At 42.6% G+C, this 10,554-nt stretch overlaps 1 protein-coding gene across 1 annotated transcript; it reads left to right on the top strand.

Moving 5' to 3' along the window:
• Nucleotides 1-1,384: 1,384 nt before the first annotated feature.
• On the top strand, nucleotides 1,385-2,412 carry F5J12DRAFT_780812 (uncharacterized protein; the record flags this gene model as incomplete). Its single annotated transcript, XM_051742508.1, has 4 exons — nucleotides 1,385-1,583; nucleotides 1,921-2,021; nucleotides 2,127-2,238; nucleotides 2,327-2,412. The coding sequence occupies 4 exons, from the start codon at nucleotides 1,385-1,387 to the stop codon at nucleotides 2,410-2,412; spliced, it is 498 nt and encodes a 165-aa protein (XP_051602537.1).
• Between the last annotated feature and the right edge of the window lie 8,142 nt (nucleotides 2,413-10,554).

The following is a 10,554-nucleotide window of genomic DNA, read 5'->3' as shown; positions in this document are numbered from 1 at the left end:
TCTGCTGACTGGCCCCAATTGCACTGTACTTGTTGGTGCTATGACAGGATGTGAGTGGTCTGACACCAGGTGTGGTTGGATGTCTGCTGACAGGTACCACTTGCACTGTGCTTGTTGCTGCCATGACAGGATGTGTGTGATTTGATAGCAAGTTTGATTGGATGTCTGCTGACTGGCTCCACTTGCACTGTGCTTGTGCCATGACAGCTTGTGAGTGATTTCCTGCTGGGATTGGCTGGATATATGCCAAGTTGACTAATCATGTTGTCCTTGATGGTATGATAGGATGTGAGTGATGTCAGATGATCCATATCTGCTGGGTGGACATCATCACACATTGCCCCCTGGTGTAATTTCAGCTTGTAAGCAATTCCATGGTGTGCTAACTGAATCCCTGCTGATTTACTAACCTTACTATCATCTTGGTTATGATTCACCAGGATGTGAGTGATTCAATCATTTCCTTTTCCTTCTGGCTATAGTGATATGCATGATGGCCATCATCAGGTAGTAAGTCCCATTTTGTGATGGGATTGCTCCTGTCACAATAACACATGCAATCATAGGGAAAAATTACAACTGAAGGTAACCCCACTGCACTATCACAAGAAGTCACCACTTGCTCAATAGCTGAGCATGGTGTTTGTGAGTTGTAGTCTTCTACTTGGACAATACTCATTACTTCAGACTGCCTGCTCATTTTTGAGTATTGTTACTTTTTATTGCAAAATGGACAAGCCTCCAACAAGACAGATGTTATCCCTCTGGCTGTCATGGAATACAAGAGTTCTGGTATTGCAGCCACTATCTGCCAGGCTTTCAATGCTGCTGTCCAGCAGCATTCTCATTCCCATAACTTGGAAAATTTGTGTCAGGCTCTTCTGCAAATCATTTTGGAGAAATGTCTATGTGAGTGCATATGTCCAGTGTCTCAAACACTATGACCTATAAGACCCTTTCAGCCCATAAACTGGTCATTTAGTCACATGATGAACTCCCTGTGCTCTCTCCTACAGTCATTTAAATACTTTGCTCTCAACCTTTAAAGCACTCCCATACTGGCAGATGTGCAGTGGCAGGAGAAACATGCAAATATGGGGCAGGCCATCATAGCTATCAAAAATTTCATCTCTATACAGGCTATAGTAGTAGTCCTTCAATACTGAATTTGGAAAGAAAAAGCAAGCTCTTACTGCCATTCAGTGTTGTCAGAGTCAAACTGACCTGTGGTTAATAAGGGCCAGTCAATGGGTAGTCAAAGAGCACTGACTTATCATAGACAGGTCATAGACCTGATCAACCAGGGTTAACATTTACATAATTTACAATTGTGAAAGTTAAGGTCATTCCTAGTACAACTCTACAAACACTGTATCCTCAATCCATGCCTCCAAAAAGCCCTTGGTGGGATCACTTCTGGAGTGAGGATGGAGTGCACTATAAAGGAGACAAGACCCACCTAGCTACTTGGTGTCAGAAATGCCTGGAATTCCAGATAGAACTTCTCTTTAATGTGGATGATGTTGGCTTCACAACTGGTTTGGTTTCATGCCTCCAGAAAGATGAGGAACTCCATAAAGCAGGTAAGTTAATGACTTAATTTATATTGGACCTAAGGGCACTTACAGTGATTGGACTCACTTGACCAAAGTGTTTGAAGCACATCCAGCTCAACCAACCCCTGACCCATCACATGATTCATGTGACTTGCCAATTGCTTACCACTTTTGGTAGTTACATGACTTGTGGTACAGTATAACACTGCTCCCACATGTACCTTACATTCATTTCACATGGACCCCACCACAATATCAACCCAAAGGATATGTTCAAAGTTCAAGTGCAAGAGAATACTCCCTGATGATGACCCCAGAATGACCTGTGAAATATGTTGGGAAGCTAATAAAATCACCACTGCAGCCTGGAGAAAAAGAAAAAGAGAAGAAGATAACCACGCTGCCTCATCCTTCTTGGAGGCATTTGGTCCAGATCACCCAGCCCCTGGGAACCAACACATGCATGTGAGTTTCAACTCAGTTCTTCAGATTTTGCCCTTGGGATACTCACACAACACAGTATGACAATCCTCAGAACCTATTTACAGCATTGTGGGAAAAGTTTTGCAGCTCAACAAGTGTGGAGTTTCAAGGCAGTTGTCTAGCATCTGTGGACCCATGAAAAGGAAAGAGTACAACATGCTGCACTTGAGATATGGAAAGTTACTGGATACCACTTCAGGTGAGTTCAGCACCACACAAGACTAAGATACTAGAACAAAGCTTATGAAGTATTCATAGAGTGCAATGTCTTTGGCCACTCAAAACAGGCCACAAGACACTGTTGTGGTGTTGTCAGGATGAGGACAAGAAACAGAAACTGCAGCCAAGTCAAAGAGAAGGTGCCAAACACTGACACCATGGGATGAAACAGTTTCCTTGCAACAGTGCCCTTACCATATCCTGTTGTCAGCAAACAGGGAACACAATCAATCAGCATACACTATCAATCAGGATCAAGCACACCAATGCACATACAACCTACTACAATGCATCAGGAAATTAACACTTTACTATTTTTGACCTTTTTGTGACTTTTTTTGACTTTTTTGTGACTATTGTGACTATTTGTGACTTTTTGGGAAGGAACCTACTATCTGTACTTTTTTTTTGACCATATACAGCATTTTGAAGAATGAAAAGAGAACAGAATCTATTGAGACAACTAAGTAATGATATATCTAAGCCAAGAAGACTAGAAAATTGTTGGAAATACTGGTTAACGGTGTTTCTCATTACCAGTTCTAGACTTGCTTATAAGATGAGTTTTACTCATATGATGTCATGCTTTCTAAGTGACTCCACTATGATGTCAATTTACTCCACTTATTCTACAATGTTCCATGACATTCATTACTATACATAGTAGGTAGTAGTTTTACTTACCATATGCATCACCTGGTCTGTGCGCATACCTGCATGTATATAAACCAAGGGGTTTCTGCTGTATCCCCTTAGTTCAGTTCACAATCAACTGTTCTTTTACTGTCTATGAGCCTCAATAGCTCTACTCAAAACTGTTTACTCTCAACACTCCATTCAAACTTAAAGGCAAGTGCTTGTCTTTAGCTCTTGCCCCTTTCCCCTTTGTCCTCGTTCCTCTGCCAATAGGTTATGAGCCCCAACATCTAACCATTGGTGTGCTATTGTCATTTGAGCATTTACTGATCTCTGGCGATGGCCAAATCAGCATGCCTTTTGACAGCCTAGATGCACTGGGATGGAGCGTTATTGCTTACATTGTGTCGCTTCTCATGGCTTTTTATACTACCATTTTTTATTTGTCCCTTGGAGGATATGGACCCTCTAGGGAGATGTTTGCCTGCTCGATTGTGTTCTGGACTGCAGCTTTAGCTGGTCCTTTATGGCGTGATATCCATCTCTATTGGGTACACGCTCATATAGCTGCTGCCATGGGAGCTGATCTATGCCTTATTCATGATGGACTTTGTCCTCCTATGGTTGAGGCTCCACCTCCCAACTATCTTCTTCACACTACTCCTGATCGTGACAACAATGCTGACCTTGATCCTGTTCTGCCTTACACAGTTGAAGGAGGAGCCAATCCTCTTCCCCCTCAATGTGAACCAACTCCTCCTCAGGAATTGGTACAGGCACTTGGTGACATGCTTGCTCAGGCTAACCACCTGATTGCTGAGGTTGATCTCGCTGTCAGCAATGACATTGCCGAGTTCGATTTGCTTTTTTAGCTGCATCTCAAACTATTTATGAACGGAATCTTATGTGTCTTCTTTAGCATGTCTCTCGTTGTCGCAAAATGAACCGAAATCGCCACCGCCCACACTTGTGATGGCATGTATGCTGGGAATAAGTGGAGAGAGGAGTACATGAAGAAAGTTGTGGAATATATGGAGGTGTTATATGTTCATGATTGTTCCCACTGGTGCTACACAGTCCCTAGTAGCAGATCTTTCTTCATGTGCCCACAGCCGTTGCTTGCCCATGTCCCTCTTTCCCAGATTGAGGTGACTTGGGATGGCTTCCCAACTTATCCAGGTCTCGACACGCTGTTCAAACTCCTGGGTATCCATACTGCCTACCACAGTTATCTTACCGACTTCACCCCTAAAATCTCCTTCCTTTCCTCTCCTAATGCTATCGCTCACTTCAATGGTTGTGACCTTCCCAGTCTAACCTATGAAGATCCTGCCCTCTGGACTGTTCCAGCCTCCACAATCACTCACGACACGTTCATCTATATCTATTACAACTGCCATCCCCTCTACATCTCGGGAAACCCTTTCTGTGAGCTCATCCCTCCTCTCAGGGTTTGGCATGAGTATTTGGAAGGCCATTACAGAGGACTTTGGAGAGAAGGAATTACCGATGTTGACTGTATCCCCCTCTTCTTCAGACAGCGACAACCTGGGGGACATCTTTTTGACCTCCAACTATTGGAGTTCATCGACAGATTTAAGGTGATTGGAGATATGGACAAAACCCAAACTGGTTACAACAAAGCTAGAGGTACTCTTTGGTACCTTGATGCAACTGGTTACTGCTGCTTTGTTTACTGGCCAGGAACAGACTTGGTTCTGGCTGACCTCGAACGTGCGATGGCCTGTGATACTGGGTCATCTTTCAGCAAACCCAGACATCGTGGACTACTTGCCAGTGCTCTTTCTCGGTCTTGTGTGGCTACCGAAGTTAAATGCAAACTATCCTCTCCCTGGTACCATGGATGTACCATATGCATCTGCAGGCCAATTCCTCGAGTATCCTGATGGATCTCTAGAACCCTGCCTAGATAGCTCTTACAACATATACGAAATCTTAGCTTCTAGGGAGTACAGTAATCAGATTTATGGCTGGTTTCCTTTTCCATATTCTTGTGCCACTGAGTGGTTAGGATTTTCGAACCCCCACAGACTTCATGAAATGGGGTGGTCATTCCTATCATACCACTATTTCCCTGACTTATGCTTCGATTTTCTCGAGTATAATGTTCAGTGGAATTCTTGCATCGCTGAATGGCATTACACTGAGAAAGGCATGGAACCAGAGCCAAAAATAAAACACTGATCACCAAGGACTCAGAATCGACCCAGACAAAAGTCTTGTGCTTGCAAGCATCGTAAACACATGCACACTATCCTCCAAGGACAATTTAATCCCACTATCACTGATCCACAGAAATCTTTCCTATATGACCATCTCATCCTTGACATTTATTAGAATGTCTTCTGAAGGAGGTCTCAGAAAGAACATCCTGAAACTTAATGGGATGAACTATGCTGTTTGGCAAGTTATGATGAAGGCCTATTTTCAAACTCTTGGAGTATGGGGAATCGTATCAGGAACAGAAGCTTTACCTGCTGATGCCGATGAAGCTCGAGTCTGGCAGACCTTGGATTCACATGCTCAGGGGTGCATCACCCTTTACTGTGATCTGATGATTGCACTCTCCGTTGACACTCACATGACTTCCAAGTTAAAATGGGATGATCTCAAGTCTAAATATGGCAAACCTTCTGCCATGACGACATTCATGGAGTTTCAAAGACTCCTTAAAATTCAAATTAAACCCAAGGATGATCTCATGGCAAAAATTGCCAAGATTAATATGCTTTTTAAAACCATAACTGGTCAAGGCATTACCTTGGATGACAAAATGAAGTCATTACTTCTCGTTCATTCCATGACAGCTTCCTGGGACCAAGCTCCCACAAATATATTATCTTCCATCGATCCCGCACACTTAGGCCCAGATGCAGTAATTCCTCACATGAAGGAATTATGGTCTCATTGCTCCAGACAATCAATGTTACCAAGACATATTGGAGAGTCTTCAGGCTCTTCTCATACCATTAAAAAGGAGTCTAACTCCTTATTATCTTGCATGAATAAACCGCCCCTATGCAATATCTGCAAGGGGTCACATAACACTCAAGACCATTGTGGTGGAGGTGGCTTTTCTTGTGGCTGTGGAGGACGAGGTGCTTTTCAAGGAAATCATGGAAGAGGGGGAGGCTCTTACCAGCCTTACCCTCAACAACAAAATAATCAACAGGGAGGTTCGTCCACTCGAGGATGAAACCAAAATTGTTGCCATGGTAAGGGCAAGGCAAAAGCCCAAACCAACGAGCTTGACATTCTGGGACAAGGTGCTGAGGAGTTTAACCTCACATCAATTGAAGAAGTTCCAGAAAACAATCCTGATGATGATTTTGATATAAATGCTATCAATTTCTGCCATACCTCTCCAGAGTATTCTCCAGATCAACATGATGAAAATATCTCTCATCCAGAAATGGAAACCACTCTCGGTTCCCATACTATCCTCGCTTCTCAGGTTCCTAGTCCCAAGTTAACCACTGAGGATATCGAAATGGCCATGGAACATGTTGGACATGTTCCAACTTTACCTATCCAACCCGATGGTACTCTCTCAGATTGGTATCAGGAGGAGATACAGAACTCCTTCATTTCTGAAGTTGAGTCAGTGACTCCTTGTGTCAACATACCAAAATCTAATTCTCCTTGCTTTTGCACTATTTGCATGCATGCCTACCGCTCCTCAGAATCAACAGGTTTCAGAATGGGTTTATCCCTTCAGGAATCCTTACAATGGGAGAACCCGGATCCTCTATCGAGGAGGATTCCATTTCCCTCTACTGAGTCAAGAGCCAGGGCTGTACATAGCTCGCCCATCCAATCCAAGAATGGAATGGGAGCTACCAGCCTGGTTAATATATGCATGGCAGGAGAGAGGAGTTCTGCAGATGATGTGTCACAGGTTATTCGAGGAAACAGACATTCTACCAAGTCTTCCCAAAAATCTCGCAGACCACTTAAACTATCATTAGCAGAATTTCATGCGAGTGTACCAAATCTGAGGACTTATATTCATCCTCATCCTTTTATTTGTCTTGATGTACCAGACTTTGATTTTGACTTGGAGAATTCTGTCAGTGGTTACAACCCTGGCAAATTCGACTGCAATGCATACAATGCTTACGACTGTTACCCTTGTGACATGTCAGTTAACATCATACTTCCCAAAGGCGAGTCCATTTGGATGCTTGACTCAGGGGCTTCACATCATGTGACCCCATATTATTCTGACTTTTTATCCTTTAAAAAGTATCAATCTCTGCAGTTAGCCAATACTGCTGGAAAACAATGAGTCAATATTATCAGTGAAGGAACTGTAGTGTTGCAGCTAGAAAATGGCTCCACTCTTTCCTTAGAAAATGTGGTATACAGCCCTCAATTTTCAAAGCACTTATGCTCTCAAAATATGCTTCTAGATAGGGGATATAGAAGTGAAGCAACTTCATACAATGAAGTAATCCAAACACCTGATGGCCAGACTTTAGTTGAAGCATGATTAGCTTCACCTAATTCACCACTACACTGGTTTGTGGGTGTTCCACTTCCACCTACCAATGCTTTTTCAGTCCTTTGCCTGATGGTTAAAATGGATGCTGAATCTCTTTGGCACAATTGGCTGGCACATCCTGCCAACAATATAATGCATCATTTATGCTGATTAGGTCTTCCTGACATTCCTATACATGGAATTCAGTCCTGCAAGGGCTGTGCACAAGGCAAAATGGCTTCCAAGTCATTTAAACCTTCTTGGAAACGTGCTACTTGCCCATTGGAACTCGTTCATGCTGACCTTTTGGAACTTCCCATCGAATCTTATTTCCAATCCAAGTATGTTCTTACACTGCTTGATGACTATTCCTCCTTCGGTTTCTGCATTTATATGCGGAATAAATCAGATACCTACAAACATTTTACCGAATGGCTTCTTGCTATGCAATGCCAACTCAATCTTGAATTGGGTACTCTCCGTTCGGATCAAGGGGGAGAATTCATGGGAAATACTCTCAAGGCACTCCTCACTTCTAGAGGAATATCCCATCAGCTTTCTATAGCTGATCAACCACAACAAAATGGCTGCACAGAACGATTCAATAGAACTATTCTGGAGAAATCTGGAGCTATTCATCACTATGCATGTGTTCCAAAGAAATATTGGAACTTCGCATTTGACTGTGCACTACATGTGTACAACAGAACTCCACTCAAAAGGATTCAATTCAAGACTCCAGCTGAATTATTCACTGGCAAGATTCCAGATATTTCTTATTTCTGCACATTCGGTTGCAAAGCCTATGTTTGGGTACCAAAAGAACAAAGAAAAGACAAATTGGACCCACATGCAATCAAAATGATCTTTTTAGGATACAAACCCAAAACCAAAGGCTATTGATTTCTTTATGGCCACAAGGTCATTTTATCTCATACTGCCAAGTTCGTAGAAGACTCCTTTCCATTTTGTTCGGATAGTATTTGAAGAAAATCCAATACCTCAAGTGACCCTGATTCCAAAGATGACCAATCTTCTGGTTCTAGCGATACTGGTGGAAACCTACCAGACTTTGGGATTGATCCTCCCGACTTTGGACCTCATCCAGTCCAACCACAGAATCCACAACAACCTCCTCGTAATCCAAACCCACAGCAGGGTGGTCAACAAAACAGACCAGTTCAACAACCACAAAGACCACACAGAGCACCTGCTGTTCCTCCCAATCTTATTCAGCACCCTCACCAACCATATCCTGTTCCTGGTGACAATAGAAATCTTAGAAGGGCAAACCTGGAACAAGCTGAAAATAGGGAACCTTGTCCTAAACACAGAATTATCCCTACATCTCGACCCAATAATCTTTATGGAACTAAACCTCCTGTTCAAATCGAGAAGGATATTCACAATAATCAAGACACTGCTCAGGAGTGGATTAGAAATGCTGAGCAACATGCTCGCAATTCTAGGGAATATCAGAGAGTCACACAGGAAGAAAGGAGACCACCATCACCTGTTAGACCACAGGCTCCTTCTGTTCCTAGGGAATGGATTTCTCATCCTCCTACATCTCCATTGACTCCTTTACCCGAGTCAACTACTCCACCTGAACCTGAAGCAGGTCCTTCCCAAACTGCACATGTCGAAGAAGAAGAAGAAGAAGACCAAAAGAGGCATTTTGCCAATACCTTTGAATTCCTTCTTGCTGCACACATTAAAGAGTCTCCAGAACATTACAAAGACATCCTAAAACTCAATCCAGAACTACAAAAGAAATGGTTCGACGCTATGAAGGACGAGATAAAATCAATCAAGGAAAGAAATGTTTGGACTCTTGTGGATCCAAAACCAGATCGCAAACCAGTCAAATGCAGATGGGTTTTTGCTATTAAAAGCGATGGTTGATACAAAGCTCATCTTGTGGCCAAAGGTTTCACACAAGAATTCGGAACAGACTTTGAAGATACCTTCTCACTGGTCACTCATTTTGAGACAGTGTGAATTCTATTATCATTCGCTGCTCAACAAAACTGGGAAATGAGTGCCCTGGATGTCAAGGCTGCCTTTTTATATGGCAATCTGGATGAAGAAATATATATGGAACAACCTGAAGGCTTCAAAGTTAAAGGTCAAGAGCACAAGGTCTATTGGTTGCTGCGTGCTCCTTATGGCTTAAAGCAAGCAGCATTAGCATGGAACAAAGCCTTACATGCTTCCCTACTTCGCATGGGCTTCACTCAATCAAAAGTGGATGCAGGGATTTATATATTTAAATCCAATGCAGGCATGGTCATCTTTCTCATCTATGTTGATGATGGTTTATTCTTAGGATCTCATCCTAAACTCTTAAAAGCAAAGAAAGATGAATTTATGAAGAAATGGGAATCAAGAGATCTAGGAGAATGTAAAGAATGTCTAGGTCTTCAGATCCACAGAAACCATGCTAAGCACAAGATCTACCTGGATCAGATCCCTTATGTCAAAAAGGTGATCAAATGATTCCAAATGGAGAATGCACATAATGTCTGCACTCCACTTCCCTCTGGCTACCAACTGAAGAAACCCGAAGCTCCTTATCAAGCTTCTTCTTCACTTTGCTCCCAATATCAATCTATCATTGGATCTTTACTTTATATGGCTCTGGGAACATGCCCAGATATTGCTTTCACAGTTATTTGCATGTCGCAATACATGGCCAATCCAACTGAAGATCATAAACAAAAGGCGCTGCACATTGTCAAATATGTTGCATCTACTCCAAAACTTGCGCTTTACTATTCTGGGACCGAATCTTGCATCTTCAGATTCACTGACTCTGATTGGGCTGCCAATGTGGATACTCATCATTCTACTACTGGATATGCCATGTTTCTTGGAACCTCCCTAATTTCTTGGCGATCGCGCAAACAAAAGACAATTGTGCTTTCATCAACTGAAGCCGAATATATGGCTTTATGCGATTCTGCCCGTCAAATCAAGTGGCTCAATATGCTTTTTGATGAACTGGACCTCAAACTAGAGAAAACTATTCTCTACTGCAATAATATGGGTGCTCACTTTATAGCTGAGAATCCAGTCTCAGATGGTCATTCAAAGCATATAGATGTCCAGTGGCACTTCATTCGTGAATGTGTACAGGATAATCTTTTTGCCATT

The sequence above is a fragment of the Pisolithus orientalis genome (assembly GCF_024613125.1).
Source record: "Pisolithus orientalis strain OTSU chromosome Unknown F5J12scaffold_6, whole genome shotgun sequence".
NCBI lineage: Eukaryota > Fungi > Basidiomycota > Agaricomycetes > Boletales > Pisolithaceae > Pisolithus > Pisolithus orientalis.
This window is presented reverse-complemented; position numbering and strand designations above follow the sequence as displayed.